Source organism: Gambusia affinis, linkage group LG07 (genome assembly GCF_019740435.1).
Source record: "Gambusia affinis linkage group LG07, SWU_Gaff_1.0, whole genome shotgun sequence".
Taxonomy (NCBI): domain Eukaryota; kingdom Metazoa; phylum Chordata; class Actinopteri; order Cyprinodontiformes; family Poeciliidae; genus Gambusia; species Gambusia affinis.
The window spans coordinates 21,166,339-21,182,803 of NC_057874.1; the positions used below are offsets into that span (position 1 = coordinate 21,166,339).

Here is a 16,465-nt window from a genome sequence, read left to right on the forward strand (position 1 = left end):
TAACTACAAACTCTGACACAAAATCAATCCAGAAAAAATACATAAATACATTAATAAAAGTTTTACAAGAGCTCCACAACACTGTGAAGTAACAAGAATATGTTATGGAGAGTAAACTATTTTCACTATCAATGCATTCACTAGTTTCACTATTTTCTTTCACTCGTACTTTTGGCGCCCTCATGTGTCTCATAAATAGGTTTATCTTAAGTCAAGTAAAAATATTCAAGAAGCGAAAAAACTCAAGCAATTTTGTTGATGCCACAGACCAATAGTTCAATTTCATTACTCTAATAAATTAATACGCCTAGTTTATAAATACATTTTAAGAAAACAGACTTGAGAAAAAGTATTCTTAAAACATATATATTTTTTTTATTCTTAAAACATATTGGTTAGCGAAATGTACGTTGAATGACGCAAGACGGCTTAGGTGTGCTTGTTTTACTGTTTTTAATAAGACGCTTACCGCTTTCCCATTGACATAGAGAACCGCACCGCCCATGTAAGACTGAGTGAAATAAATCGAGCAGACACGCTGCCAAGTCAAGCAAGTGACCACATCAGCTTGCACCGCTACGCCGGCTGAGATACTGCTGGCTCATCCATCGCTAGCTTTTAATATAATCCCACTCAGCGAATCGATTACCTGAACGGTTTTAGAGGCTGCTATTGCATTTTGTTGTTCCTGTTGACAATGGCTGATCCTAAATACGCAAACTTACCAGGAATTGTAAGTTGCTAAGGCTAACAAACACATCTTCAGACTGAAAGGTGGAACTGCTAGCTAACAGCTCTGCTGCTGAACCTTTTATCTTCTTATTGTCTGCAAACAATCCAAACTGAACACCAGATAGTGTTGCGTAGTGCAGCTAAGATGATGCCATGTAATGCAAACATACAAAATTGTTAGACTTAGCATTTTGGTTTTTTCGTTGTAGCCGGGGCGTTGGCCAGGCTAATACAAAACAAACCAACGAAATAACAGCATTTATCGCATTTTGTTTCTGTAGGCTTTTAACGAACCAGACGTGTATGAGACTGGCGACCTTCCAGAGGACGACCAGGCTCAGTTTGAATCGGTAGGTGGTTTTTCTGTGCTAATGTATCGGCTTATTATTGATTAGCCTGCTGCTAACGCTAATAAGCTAACTAACGTTTAACGGACGCTTGGTTCCTTCATCGTTATCTGGGTCATTATGGTCTGTTTGACACGACTTATCTATTAACAATTTCTTGATTTTTCAACTGAAATTAAATTGCTAGCAACTAGTTTGTGTGGGACTCCGCTATCCAGTTGTCATTTTTATCATGAAGGACAACTTCTAAATGTTTAGACAATGTTACTAACTTTATAAAAACTGAAATGTTAAGACTACTTCAACGATCCTCGGTGCTTAAGTTGTATTGTAATAAGTTCAGAGAAAAAAAAATCCCGATTTGGTGTATTTTTTCCTCTAAATGATAAATACATTTTCCACATCTGCACTGAAAGAAGTTAGAAATGCATTTCCAAGAGACAAAAATGTCCCCCTGTAGTCTCTCCTACGCTGTTCATAATCACACCATGATGATCATCTTGTGACTTTACGAAAAATGTTCTGTGGTGTTCTCTGTATTTTTTTTATTTTTATCTCAATTACGAGTAAATAAAAAGGTTACTGGTTTTGCCATCCTGTATGCAGTTGATTGGTGCTGCTTTAATTTTTATACTTTTATTATTTTTAATTGTCTAATGTTGATAGGACAGCCAAGCAAATCTTAATTGGCATTTTCCTGTTCCATGTTACCACATTTATTCTCCCTGTTCTCTTGTCCCTGTTGTGACCCCTCTTCATCCCTCCTGGGACCGTAGTGTGTACAAGTAAGATTTCTCTGTGCACTTAATGCATGTTGGGTTTTCTCAATTTTTTCTCCATTAATGATGATCTATCAAATTCTTCTTTAAGCATTGATTGAGATGAGAACCGGGTTAATGGAATTGTTCCTCTGCTACTATGTCATTCCTTAATAATTGTTTTAAAGAAGCTAATCCCTGATTTAAAATTTTTTAAATCTCATTAAAGCCATAATGATGCTGAAGGGTCTTCAGAAGTGCTTATTTGTGTGTGTGTGTGTGTGTGTGTAGGCATGCATGTGTGTGTTGACATCTGAAAAAGACTTATATTTTGTTGTTTAACCTGTCTTCATGTTCTAACAACTTGCTTCTCTGTCAACTTTTATGTTCTGACTAACAAAATTTTCTAAGGAGCTCTTCTGCCTGCTCGGTAATTGCCTGTCCTAATTAACAGGTTGAATGTGGTAGAAACTTACCTGTAGCGTGAAATTAAATGCAAATAATCCCTTTTTAACTGTCCATGAATTCTACAAATGAAGAAAATCCAGAAGTTAAATGTTTGCTTGTTACCCACACCCCTTTCATGTTTTATAAATACAATCACAAAAAATAAGCTTTGGTTTTGTCATTGGCATTCTGCTAGACTTTCTCCCTTGCCAAAATACCACAAGCTTATTTTTTTTCCAGTCCTCATTTTCTGGAGTATGCCTGATTAGTTACTCCAAAATGTTTTTTTGGCCAGTGTGTTTTACGTCATTATGGGTGCAAAGGATTATTATTTTGATCTGGTATTAGTTGTATCAGATGTGAATGGGATTATAGCTGCTGTTATGCTTTTTTTATTTTAGATTTTGGATTAATTCAGTCACTGGGCAGCATGAATATGTTTTGGTTTTCAAATTTAATTTGGGCATGGATAACTCTCAAATTACTGCAGAACACACTTGAGGATATTGACATAATGGTGTAAAATAAATATTATTTTTAAAAATTAAATATACTAATTCAACATAATTATTGCTACTTTTGGTAAAATATAACAGTATTACAAGTGTCATAATTTTATCTATACTCTGTATTCATTTTGAGTTTAATTGAAATACTGAGTTAAAATAATTTTTAAAATTAACAAATGTATTTTCATCAGTTTTCATTTACTTATTGCACAAAAATATATAAAATTTTGCGCTCTAAAATTAGTGTTGGAAGTACCTGGATCTAATTGGGCTGATGTACCAAGACTAAAGTCAGCTACTGAACAGATGTTTCACTCTTAGCTTTAATACTGTAGCTATTAAAGTTCATTTTAGGTTGACTGGTTAAGGTTTCAACACCATGATTGCCATATGTTTTTATTACCAGAAATATTTTATAACAGCTGAATTTGTCTTCTTATGCAAATGAGGAAAAAGTACAGTAGTTATTTCGGCCTGCTGGCCGGCAGTGGGCAGCAGGTAGGTGAAGGGAACCCCCTAGAGATTATATGGACAACACAGCCAGAGAACACTCTTCTAACATTTCTGGGTTCTCAGAAAATAGACCTTAATATAGGAATGGCAAGATGAGAACATTTTAGCAGTTTTTAACCCTTTTCCTTAATACTGGTAAGTGACCATACCTACTATAAATACCATTTTTATTCTAAAGTTCATCATATGCAAAACAGTTAGCAATAAACAGTCCTGACTGTCAAGAACCTCTACAAAGTATTCAGTGTTTTTCTGATTTATTGTTCAGGAAAATAGTAGAGTTCTTTCTGATGAATTAGAATATCATTGGAGAGAAGAGGAATTCTGGAGTTAAATCACCTAATCACCCTGAATGAGTGAAGAGGGAAAGAACTGGAGACCTACATTTTCCAGAGAAATTGTGTCTCCAGGGTTTGTTGCTGCAGGGCTCAAAACACTGCTTTCTTTCTTATCTTCCTGAAACCCTGGCCAAGTGTTCCTGTTGTGTGCATGGCATGTGATAACCACATTAATCTGTGTTGTCTCTCTCTCCCCCCCTACTTTTCTCTCCCCCTCTGCTCTTCCATTTTATTTTCTTTAACTCTCTTTGGAAACCCAAGGAGCTGGTAAGAGCCTAACTCACTCTCCTCCTCTTACTCCTCCTCCTGACATCTCTGGAACCAACTGTTTTGTGTGTCCTCTTATGTGTGAATTGGCATTTATTTGTGTGTCAGTGGTGTATCATTTATGTTTATAGTCTTGGTCTCCATAACCGATCATCTTTTTTTATTTTTTAAATTTCCTTACATCATTAATCAGTTGTCATTTAGAGAGAATAAAGTAGGTCCAGGTGTGTTTCTGGCTTTTTGGTTCATGTAACTTTTTTATGACAGTAAGATAATCCAGAAGTAAAATCATTTTAGAGTTGGTTGCATAAAGTGAGTATTAATGGTACATTCATATTTTTTTTTCCATTGATCTCTTTCCTGCTCTTCTAAATTTGCTTAAATTATCCGGTTCACCCCTACAGAGAATCTTCTAGATTATGGGAAACCTTTGCAGATTTCAATAATCTTTGCTTTAAATTCATAATCATGTAGGGGTGTTGTATGATATAATTCCCTCAATTTTATTTGAGCATTGATGAAGTATGCATTTACTCTTTATCAAACTTGTCCATGTATTTAAACACCTGATGTATTCTGTACACCTGTTAGCAGACTGCTGGATGGAGTTTTTGATTAAGAGTGGGTTTTTTGTTTGTTTGTTTTGTTTATTGTTTGAATCAGGAGGAGCTTTGCAGTGACAGCGTAGAGAGGATTGTGGTCAACCCTAATGCAGCCTACGACAAGTTCAAAGACAAACACGTCAGCACCAAAGGACTTGGTCAGTTTGTATTCAACAAATAACTTGTTTAATTTACTCAGTTTCTGGAGCATTTCGACTTTACTAATACTAATATAGTGTCTTCTTTAAAATAGTTTTTGGTTTTAAAATTACTTTTTTGTGAATGGAAATGAGCCTTTGCACAGTTTTTCTTCTCCAGTAAAGTCAAAAAATAGTAATTTTGTCAAATTTTAATGTTTATTAAAATAACAATGCATTTTTTGGTCTACTTAGAGACTGTTAAGAGAAAATGAGCCATAATATAGGATTTGAAACTTATTAAAGATGTGTTTTCACATTTCCATAAATGAGCATTGATGTCTATAGCAATCAATCAACTGTTACTGTTTTGTTTTTTTAAATCTTATGACAAATGTCTCTTTTTCACAGACTTCTCAGATAGAATTAGTAGAAGCAGAAGAGTGGGTTATGAGTCGGGAGAGTTTGAAATCGTAAGTGCCATAGAAATGCATCAGTATTTAAAAAAAAAAAAAAATGGATGATCACTTTTCCAAAGTTGTTTTTTTCTTGTTTTTTTTTATTCTGCTCACTGCTTTCCAATAAAATCAAAACAGGCAGATTTTTTTTTCAGCTGTTGAACTTCATTTACATTCAGACTTTTTTGTTTTTCTCTTTCTTTGTGCTTTAGCTTGGTGAGGGCAGCGGAGTGAAGGAGACGCCCCAGCAAAAGTATCAGCGCCTGGTTAATGAGATTCAGGAACTTGTTCAGGAGGTGGACACCATCCAGGTGGTGCTAGCAGCACATTCACCCTGAAAAAATCTGGGAAAAAATCCATCTGGTTTTCAACACTGAATCAAAAAAATGCACACCATCTAGTTTTTACCACTACAAACCAGATGGTGTTCATTTTTGTTTTGACATGTTTCCAATATTTCCTGACCATTTGATCATATTTGACAGTTTATGCAGTGTGTATTTATGGAGTGTAACCTCAATTTTAAGCTAAATTGAATTTAGAACGAGCAGAGTTGCTTTTCAGACTAACAGAGTTTTCTTTTAGAAGCCACTAATTAATTTTACTTCTCATTAATGTGGATGCGCTTGGTGAAGCCACCCTGCTCCCAGTAGCCAATAACAGATTAGGCTGTTTTCAGGTTGTTAAGATTTTATTTTTTTCTGTCATTCTGTAAGTCCTACAGGTTGTACTAGCAGAGTATTCAGTCTGCCTGCTGCAGTCATGCAGCATTAAGAAATTCCCTTTGAGCAAATTGCATTATACAGCTACAGTTGTCCATAAACCTAACCTATTCGCAAAATTATTAGATCACAGTTGACTGTTTTTAGAGAAAAATAAGCTTATGCATGTAATTGTTGTGAGAGATATTTTTATTACTGTTTTATTTATAGATCTGTATCAGTTAAATAACATTAACTTTTCTGGAGAGAAAATACTAGGAATCTGAACCTGGTGATACCATAATAACTTTAGCTTAGGGGAAAGTATGTAGTTTGAGTTTACATGATGCTCCCGAAATTGATCATAAGGTCCTTGACCACAGCAAAACCAGCAGCATATAATACAATAACACAGCCACGAGCTTAGCAAAAGATTTTTTGTTGTGATTGTACCCTGACGTGAAAATTATGTTCGCTGACATACTCCACCAATTTTACTTTCTAGGCTACTGCAAAGGAAAGTAATGCAGAGGAGCGCCTCACCCCGGTGGTTCTCGCTCAGCAGGCAGCGCAGCTGAAGCAACAGCTGGTTTCTGCCCATCTTGATTCGCTGCTGGGACCGCATGCGCACATCAACCTGGCCGATCCAGATGGAGCGCTTGCCAGGTGAGATGAGAGCAGCCTGGCAAGATGGTATTCTTATTTACTGTCATGAATGTTCCAAAGTGTACCATTAATATTCAGCAAAGACGGTCTTTCGAAGATGAGCATTTTAATTTAAGGTTTAGAGCCAATTTTAGTTGTGGTGTTATGAGCTTGTTTATGCCTGCTGTTTAGTAAGAATGGATTAAGAGACATTTTATTCTGCCTTACTAAAGTGGTCTTTAAATCTTTTCTTGTGTTGTAATGTTACGATCACAAACTTTAGAGATTTTGGGTAAGAAATCGTGAATAATGAAATTACTGTGAAATGTATTCTGTTATTCTCGTCAGGTGAGATTAAAATATAATGTTTTTCTAACATCAAAAAACCAAATGGTGAAAAACTAAAACTGTGCAAAGCCCTGATGACTCCAGCGTTATTGGGAACAATGACGGTGTCATGCTGTGGGAATGCTTTTTTTGTAGCAGACATATTAAAGTTCTTTGGAGCCATTGAGGTAAACAGGTCAAGCTAAAGGGCGATCCTGGAAGAAAACCTTAGAGGCTTCAAAAGACTTGAGAGTGGACTTCTAAACATGCAGCCATAGCTACATGATTGAGAATGCATTGGATCAAAATACATCCGTGTGTTGGGATGATTTTGATCAAATACCAGACCTGAATGCTGTTGAGATATTCAGACTCTCTCCATTCAGTCAGTGCAAACGTGAACAGTTTTTTTTTTTTTTAAGAGTGGGGAGAAGTGTCAGTCCACTGATGTGAACAGCTGGTGGAAACCAAACAGAATGCCTACCTACATTTAAACAATGTATTATTTTTCTTCTACTTCACATTTACACTAATTTGTCACATAAACCAAATTAAATGCATAAAAAATGTTGGTAGCAACGTGGAAAAGTTCAAGAAAAACCTTTGAACTTTTCCCCTAAAGTTTAGTGAAACATAATTATAGCCTTCTAAGCTGTTTGGAGTTTTGTCAAACAATAAAGCCTAGTGGAAGAGAGAAGCAAAATTAATGCATCAGTGCCTGGCATAAAATTTATGCCAAGCAACAACTTGTTCTAAACTAGAATAAAAAAAATGCACAGAAGTTAGGAAAAGTCAAAGCATGTGGGAAATGCAAATGTTAAAAAGCTGAAATGTGGCTTAAGTTTTCAGGTAGAACATACTCACAAAGGCTTTTAATTTCATTTTAAAGGTGAAATGTGTGTGTGTGTGTTTGTGTATATATATATATATATATATTTTTTTTTTTTTGTTGTTGACATTTTGGCTTAATTACTATTTTCAGTAAATGGCATATTTTAGAGTCTGGTTACTCCAGTTGATGATTATTTCATCATGATTAATCCAATTAATTGTGCATAATGGTTTTGATGGCTTTTGAAACTTAATGTGGTTTGGCTCAACAGTCCACTATTCCTGCACTGGGAATTGCAGCCAGACGGGAGGCAGGAGATACTGAGAAATATGTCAAAATCCAGCATAAACAAGGAAAGCTGAAGATTCAAGATGCATGTTGGGAAACAATGAAAATGGATATATTTTCACCTTCAAACTGAAATTTAAACACATTGAGGAGAGAGACAGACAGCACATGGGGCTATTAACTGCTTTGAACAGACTGTATAATCATTCTGCGTCTTGCTCTCCCTCCTGCCTGCAGGCGTCTGCTCACCCAGCTGGAGGCGGCGAAGGGCAGTCGCAGCAGCTCCGCAGGAGATGGCAAACCCTCTTCAACAAAGGGTCCAGATGGAGTGGTGCTCTACGAGTTGCACAGCAGACCAGAGCAGGAGAAATTCAACGAGTCCACCAAGGTAACGCTGAGGTTAAGGCGGTGGGGGCTAGCGTCTTGATGAGTGCAGACTGAATGTTTTAGTCAGACGAGCTCCCTCATGTGCTGTGTTTTCATTCACATATCTGAATATTTGTTGGCAACACACTGGATGAGGAGACAAAAACACAGCAATGTGCTTTGTGGGATGCTAATGTCGCTTCCAACCATGTGTCGCCTGTTTTCCATCTCTGTAGATGGCGGAACTGGAGAAGCGTCTAGCTCAGCTGGAGATCGCTGTTGGCTCCGGATCAGACAAGCAGGTACACACTGATGGATTTTACACCAAATCCGCCTCAATGCCTCTGTCACACATTCATACTTAGCCAGTACATTTGCTTCTCTTTAATCATCAAACAACGGAATATTTATGCCTGTCTAAATGCATCACTATCCATAAAGTGAAACAGAACCACATTCATTTTCTACTATAATTTCTGAAAGAAGTATTAATTTTCTGTTTGTTTATTGTAGGGACCTCTTAATGCTGGTGTACAAGGAGCCAGTTTGATGGTAAGAAATCCTTTTATGTAGAAGTTGTTCAGAGTTTATAACCATTTGTGACTTGTAGCAGAAAAACCGGGTCACTTAAAGAGGTCACAAGTTCCTGCCAACAGAATGGGAGAAGCACAGGGTTCTATTCTCAGGTGTGTTTGTAACTTGCATCCATCTTTTACCTCAGGACACCATTGAGCTCTTGCAGGCAAGGGTCAGCGCACTGGACTCTGCTACACTGGATCAAGTAGAGGCAAGACTGCAGGTACCTACATTGTAAAACTAAAGCAACAGTGTTTCTGTACAAATTTATCAGCCCAGTAAAAAACAGGATGTTTGTAATAATTCTGTATTGTGTGAAGTTTCTGGAAAGTCTTTGGAGTTCAGAATTTAGCATTTAGTTGAGAGCCCGACATGCCTTGTTGGCCTACTGTGGCTTTCTGCAAACTGCCATCATATCATTTCCATAATGTTTAGTGATGTTTACGGAGATTCGCTGGATGTGAACTGCTGGCAGAACTTTGTTGTTGTTTTCTGTTTGAATTCTCTCTTCGTTGTTCTGCTTTTTAACACTTTCAAAGCCCTCTGTGCTCCAGGGAAATAATGTCCCGGCTGCAGCATTTTGATCATAGTGCTACTTTTTTTTAGTGGGCGGTTTCAGATGCTTACAAAGAATGTTTACATCATATGCTCTATTGCTTGTCTTGTAAGAAAATTGTCCCCTTGAGTTCTGTGAATAATTTTTTTTGTTATTTAAATCTATCTTTCAGAGTGTCCTTGGGAAGATGAATGAGATTGCCAAGAACAAGGCAGCGATTGAAGATGCAGAAACACAAAACAAGGTTAGTAATCCTGGTACATGTATCATGTCTCTCTGCCGAGTAAAGACGGGTTGTATCAAAGCAAAGGATCAGTTTCTTCATTCAGCCATAAGAATACCAGGCTTCGTCTTCTTCTCTGAAGACTTTTCATTTATTTAAAGAAACCGTATCTATGAGACAAAGATAACTGGACCAGTCCAGTGCTCTGACAGCTAAACTAAGAGCTAAGCATGAAAACCACTGCAGTATCACCCCTTATTTTTAAGGGGTTCACTGACGATAAAGTGATTTTTAGAGGATTAATTAAATGTGAAGCACAGATGGTTTATTCTGTTTGAAAGAAGAAAATGCTGGTGTGTGGTTTGATAAAACCACCTATGACATCGCCGTGGGATACCACGTACATTTTTATTGTAAATCTGTCTGTTCCTCATCGGATCTGTTTGACCTGCATGGTTATCATAGCCATCGACTGTTCAAGAGTGATTTATGTTAGAGGCCAGTAGGTGGCAGCAGGTTTTATTTAATGTAATGCTTTTACTTTTACTAATGCATAGTAACGTTATTGTGCTTCCAGGTCTGGTTGCTTTTCAAATTTTCCAGGGATAGGTTAATTATTTTATGCTTTTATGTAGGAAACTGGAAATTTATCAGCTGTTCAAAACGAAAAATCTATGTTCATCACAGAGAAAATTTAACAAAACTGTTCATAAAGCACATTTCAAATGTTGAAATTGTTCAAAGTAGCATCAAAATATTAAGAACAGAGCAGAAGGTACTGCCCCACCCAGGTTGCATTCATCTTCCTGATCCATGATTGGCAACTAAAGCTAGAGAAGCTCTACTCAAATTTCAATCTGAATTTAACCCTTGATTCCCAGTCAAGGCAAATCTGCCAGGCTCTTCTAGTTGTGGTCAGTCTGCACAAAAAAATCTGTTAATAGATTTTTTTATGAAGTCTGTGTGCAAGAACCAAACTGTTGCCGCCAAAAGGATTTTTTTATTTTTAATTTTTTGAGTTGGATCTGGCGAAGTCTAGTAGTGTGAAGTGATCAATGACTCAACTGTAAACATGCCTCATTGACATTCAATGTTGGAGAGACTGGTAGATGACTTGTTTTGTTTTTTTGACGATAAAACATTCTGAACATTAAAGCACTGGGCATTATACAAACTATTAACTTTCTAAAAACAAAGAAAAAAAATTAATACTTTGATTTGGAAGCCTAAAATACAGTAAATAATGAACGGATTTAGTGAAATAAACCAAATAATTCCCATAATGAACAAAACATTCCTGACCAAAATAGTAGAATTATTAGATTATTGTTTATTTGTATGTTCCAGATAAAACATGTGATTGTATTTTTTTTAGATTCCAGCCAACATCGACTATTATTTGAAAACCGACAGATCAGAATTATCCAAGCTTTCAAAATGAGTATAACAGAATGCAGTCAACATTAAGCCAATCGTTATTACTTGTGAGTTTAACTGAACATATTTCAAATAACATCTTCATTTTTATGGGGGAAGTGCAACAGATGTAGACTTACCATATCCTGAGGCTATCTTGTATTAACGCCATTTATTGATAAGTTGGTTCCACTGTTGCCCTCATGCGTGTTTTATGCGGTCAGGTGGTCTGATAAGTCCTATAGTCAGTAATCATCAGCAGGTCCAGGTAATGGATCCAAGTTTTCTGGTTATAAAACAAAAAACAGTCTTGGTGTGAATATCTAGTCTTTTCAGAACCTGAGATGGTGTAAAAGTTGTCAGTCTGTGAAAACTGAATTTCGGACCCTCTTAAGAGTTTGAAATTGTAGAAAGAAAAACCAGATTGTTCTAACTATTGGTATTAGTCACCAGTGTATCCATTCCTATTTACATCTCTATTGCTACACTTGTCAGGTGTCGCAGCTGTATGATGTGGTGCAGAAGTGGGATGCTGTGTCCACCTCCGTTCCTCAGGTGGTGCAGAGGCTTGTTGCTGTCAAGGAGTTGCATGAGCAAGGTAAGACCTAAGAAAGTGACTGACAGCTTGACAAGCACTGTTTTCATTCATTTACACACACACAAGGCCTTCAAACTCAAGAATCAACTTCCTGAGGCAAAGAAACCCTCGAACAATCAACTAAAGTACTGTACTGGTTTATATTGCAAATATTGTAATAATGTTGCATATCTAGCAAACGTGACATGAGTTACAGCAACAGTGTTAAAAAATCTTTCTGTTGTCCTTTGTATTTTATTTTATTTCAGGGTAGAAATACCTTGAAATGACTCCCGTGAGAGTTAAAAGGAATTTTATTGGTTGATAGGGGTGAGATGAGAGCATTTTTAGATGCACAAGATTGTATCTAGAAGGGGAATTTATGATTAAAATTAAAAGACATTAATATTGAGACAGGCAATTGAGTTAATTGCCTGTCTTCTTGTTGAAAAATGTAGTGTGAAAGAAAAACAGAAAAGATGGGTTTTAATCAGGTCTGCCAATTTGAAAGAGACGTGTAACATCAGGTAATGCATTACTTTAAACATTAGTCAAATAATGCCATCTAAAAGCAGCCATTTATACTTATTTTATTAATATATCAAGTACATGAATGTGTGTAATATCTGAGGAACTCATAAATTCTGTTATGTGTGCACTATACTCTTCAGTTTTTCTCTGTATAACAGAAAAACACGAAGTTTTCTTGACTTTCACTTTTTCACTCAACTGTGTGTCTGACAGCCATGCAGTTTGGCCAGCTGCTGACTCACCTGGACACGACTCAGCAAATGATCAACAACTCTCTGAAAGACAACAACACCCTGCTAACACAGGTAGGAACAATCGCTGTAACATTAATCCTTTCTTTTGCTGGAAATGTGAAACAAGAACACTGGAAAGTTTTCGTTTCTAAAGAAAAAACTGTGAAATTTTATAATGCAATAGAAAATTTGATACTTAATGTGTTCATCTAATATTAGATGAGGTAAAGATTTTTTATGATAACCTATTTTCATAAACATTGTGAAATGAGCCCCTTTAAATTACTTTAATATTGGATATTTAATATACACACACACTCGTCTTCTGCAGTGCTGCAGAAATAAATGTATAGGAGGAGGATGGATAGAAAGACGGACTGGTGCTCACTTTGTTTTTAATGCTTAACAAATATTCTTGCTCTGAAATGTCAATTATTATCATTCTATATAATCTAATATTGATGATTATGCCTGGATTACTGTAATGCCCTATTTACCAATCTGGACAGTTAATCAATTCCCCCTTTCGGCCATTCATAATACAGCTGCCAGACTTCTCACTAAATCAGGTTAACAGACTAATATTACAGCAGTTTTATACTCTTCGGATTGGATAAAGTTGTTTTAAAGAACAAAACAACTTTAGAGCTCTTAACCTGATATGTTGCTAATCGTAATTCAGTTTCAGGTTCAGAAGATGTTGGTAATTTCTTATACAAGGCTTAAACAAAAAGGGACATGTGCATTTCAGTCTGGCTGCAAAGCTGAGGAATAGTTTCCCTCTGACTTGTTTCACCAGTTCTGTGATCACTTTTAAAAAGCATTGAAAAACCTTATTTTTATCTGTGCTGTTTTTAATTTAAATTTACCTTCTTTTTGTGCTGTTGTCATATGACTGAACGAAGAGCATTATAAACTGAACCGACTTGTCTACTAGGTCAAAAGTGTAAATTATTTTTGCTTTACTATTTTCACTGACAAAATATTTTCTCCTTTGGATTAAATGTATAACATTTAAAAACCAAACAGTTTATCTGCTCCAGCTACTCTTCATCCAGAGGAGCAGTGATACACCTGGTTGTGTTTTTTTTTTTTTTTCCATTATTGGTGCAGTTGGGTTCACAGGCTTGGTAGTTTCACTGCGTCTTCTATGGCGTTATCAGAGCTTCTGTCCAATGTAGAGATAACTCGCTCCCCTGCTTGTCCTTCTGTGGCAGAGCAATACTCCTGAAGCTGCCGGTTCAAACACCTTCAGTACGGTTTCATCAGATCAAGATATAAATAACATGAGCAGATTTAAGTGTTTTTGCTTCTTGGTCTGGAACACTATTCCCAGTTGGTCACTTTTTTTATTGAAAAATTGTAAGAGGTAAAACGTGTTGAAAACCACCACAATGCAGCAGATGAGTGAAATCGATGATAAAACCCTCCTATCAGTGTCCTGGAGTTTAAGCTTCACATCTGAACAATATTTTATATTTGGGAAGTAACTTGTTTTTATCAAACTAAGTTAACAGACTTCATTTTATCTGATGAAAATAAAAACTATCAGGAGTTATAGCAGCCTGATTAATTTGGAAATATTCTGTCCATTTGGTTTCATTTAAATTGGTTTAAGTATGTAAATGTTGGGGTGCTGTTTTGGCGTAAGGACAAAGCACGACCTACATATGGAAGCCTTAGTCCTCATGGAAATAGTCGCAGGTTCGATTCCCGGCGTGGCAACATTTGCCGCATGTCCTTCCGCTCTCTCATTACCTTCTTTCCTGTCGGACTACTATCTAATAAAGGCTGCTAGAGCCAACAAAACCTTTAAAAAAAAAGAAGTATGTAGAAGTTGTACTGATCCAAATATCCAAATTGCTTTGGATATTTGCTTATATTTCCTCAATATTTTGAGTTTGCTGTTGCATGACTTTAAGATGTTTAAATTTGATCCGTCTCTGTTCCACCTCACTGATTTTTATTTTTCAATCTGTTTTGCATTCATATTGGGGATGCTCCGATCAGGTTTTTTGCTGCCGATACCGATCACCCATGAGGCCGATCTCTGCCGATAACCGATCTTTGCCGATCGCCTGGATTGGCTGTTTATTGTTCGCTTTAGTTATGAATGATACTATGTGATCTGACAAAATTAAAAAGTGATCTGGTAATAAATTCACCTAATTAACGTAAACATGTGACATACTTGCAGACACAATACAGCAGCTACTTGATTATTTATTTATTTATCTTTATTTTTCAGAAATTATCTCTCATGTTTGAACATAGCGAAAGTTTTAATATGTGAAATCTTTATTGTTGTTTACGTTACATGTTGCGGCTTTAAACAGACGTTCCGGTTGGAGCAGAAACGGCGCTCCGTATGTGAAATATTACTACCAGTAGCGCGTAGTGGTGGTTCAACAGCGAGAGGAAAACTAGTGTCTTTCACCGCCAGCTTGGAGACCTGAATTATTTTTCGGATTATTTGTTTAGCTTTCTGACCGTCATGCTAATCCTGGTGGGTGTTTGTAGTTGTGCGCTGCTTTACCTGCTATCTGGCCGCTCCAAATGTATTTTTTTTCCTGCGTTGAGCCTCGATGTAGCCAAACTCCGTCAAAGTTTGTTTTTTAAATATCTTATTAGATTCGTTGCGCTGATGCATTTTGACGCTCTTCACCCCTGAGGTAATTTAATTTGCTTAGTTAAGGTTGGCTTAACTAAATATCATATGTTTAAACTTTTGACAGAAATCTGATCAATTTGAAGGTGTAATCACAGAAATGTTAGCATTTCTATGGTTTAGTGTTTAATAAGTAACATGCTACCTGTGAGGAAATTAAGATTTAAGTGTATGCTTCCAAAAATAACTAATCCCTCATTTTAGTGTTTAGAAGAATTCACTGATTTGTGTTCAAATCTGCCCAAGTTGGTAAACTGGATTAAACTTCTGGATGCTGAAAGCGAGTTCTCATTTCTCAAATTGGATCCATGTTTCTCTTTGTTCATTAACAAATCATTTTCCTCACATCTCTGCATGCCCTTATGGCCACTTTGAAATCTGTTGGATCTTGATTCGCTTGAACATGTCTGAATTTCTTCTACACTTCTAACTCATCTTCCTCTTTTTACCCTCTAGGTCCAACAGACAATGAAGGAAAATCTAGTGGCTATCGAAGAGAACTTTGCAGCCCTGGATCAGAGGATGAAGAAGATTTCCAAATAAAATTTGAATCAGTCCAGGAGAGAGCAGAACATGGACAATAAATATTTGGTTAGAGAGCACAGATCCGAAGTGTTTGGGGTGTAGCGTTGTGCTTTCTGGACATTCTTCTCTTGCTCAGCCTCTGCCTTTTTTCACCAAGTGGAATGTTAGAAAGTTGACAAAATGGGAAAAACAAAAAGGAGACCAACTGTTCTTCAGATGTCCACCCTCATTTCCTCTTCCTTGCATAAAACTGATGTAATTTGAAAATTTTTCATTCCAAACATCCCACTGATTGAAGTCTCTCCTGTTCAGCTTATCAATTTTTAGACTGGACTGCTTTTATTTTTAATCACATAGAAGGTTCTTCTGGAGATTTACACTAAGAGAATTTGTACTGTACCTTTGGAATAAATAAATGAATCCCCGTTTGGTTAAATGATAAAAAAAAAAAAGTTTGCTCTTTAATGCAAGTACGACCTATCGTCCTTTATTGTTGTATCAAGAGCACGTTGGTGTGGGTATGATGTGGAAGGAAAGCTTGTAAATATGCCCGTGTACCTTATTGTTTCCTTGCACTCGGTTAATTGTAACTATATTATTATGACCGGGACACCAGATAAACTTTTAACCTGCTTTCTCATTGCTTACAACTCTGTTCATCTGTGGTCACTGAAGCTGATCAATAAATCAAAATGTCATACATGTGGCTCTGTTCATTTCAGGCTCTCATTTTTTATAAAACCTTGATCATTGTCAGCTTGTCAAAAGCAATTATAGGTTAAATATAATCTTACAAATCATAATTATAATTGAGATCAGATGATAAAGCAATATAACCATTAAAAAGTTATATAATAAAACTTAAACTGTATTTGCTTCAAAACATAGTTGCT

General features: G+C 36.4%; 1 protein-coding gene across 3 annotated transcripts; it reads left to right on the forward strand.

Annotated features, from left to right (window-relative positions):
- The first annotated feature begins 481 nt into the window (after positions 1-481).
- Positions 482-16,272, forward strand: dctn2 (dynactin 2 (p50)). Of its 3 annotated transcripts, XM_044120910.1 has the most exons (16): positions 527-733; positions 1,014-1,082; positions 1,856-1,864; positions 3,906-3,911; positions 4,575-4,671; positions 5,062-5,123; positions 5,321-5,419; positions 6,315-6,475; positions 8,139-8,289; positions 8,504-8,569; positions 8,781-8,819; positions 8,989-9,066; positions 9,572-9,643; positions 11,534-11,636; positions 12,360-12,451; positions 15,504-16,272. In XM_044120910.1, the coding sequence occupies exons 1-16, from the start codon at positions 698-700 to the stop codon at positions 15,588-15,590; spliced, it is 1,227 nt and encodes a 408-aa protein (XP_043976845.1). In that variant the 5' UTR covers positions 527-697; the 3' UTR covers positions 15,591-16,272. The 3 variants fall into 3 exon arrangements, with proteins under 3 accessions (XP_043976847.1, XP_043976845.1, XP_043976846.1); XM_044120911.1 differs by lacking the exon at positions 1,856-1,864; XM_044120912.1 differs by lacking the exons at positions 1,856-1,864; positions 3,906-3,911 and having other exon boundaries at positions 482-733.
- The last annotated feature ends 193 nt before the right edge of the window (positions 16,273-16,465 follow it).

Coding starts and splice junctions, on each gene's coding strand:
- dctn2 (XM_044120910.1), top strand. CDS start 698: ATGGCTGATCCTAAATACGCAAACTTACCAGGAATT. Junction 4,672..5,061: donor CGTCAGCACCAAAGGACTTG/GTCAGTTTGTAT, acceptor TCTTTTTCACAG/ACTTCTCAGATAGAATTAGT. Junction 8,570..8,780: donor GCTCCGGATCAGACAAGCAG/GTACACACTGAT, acceptor TGTTTATTGTAG/GGACCTCTTAATGCTGGTGT.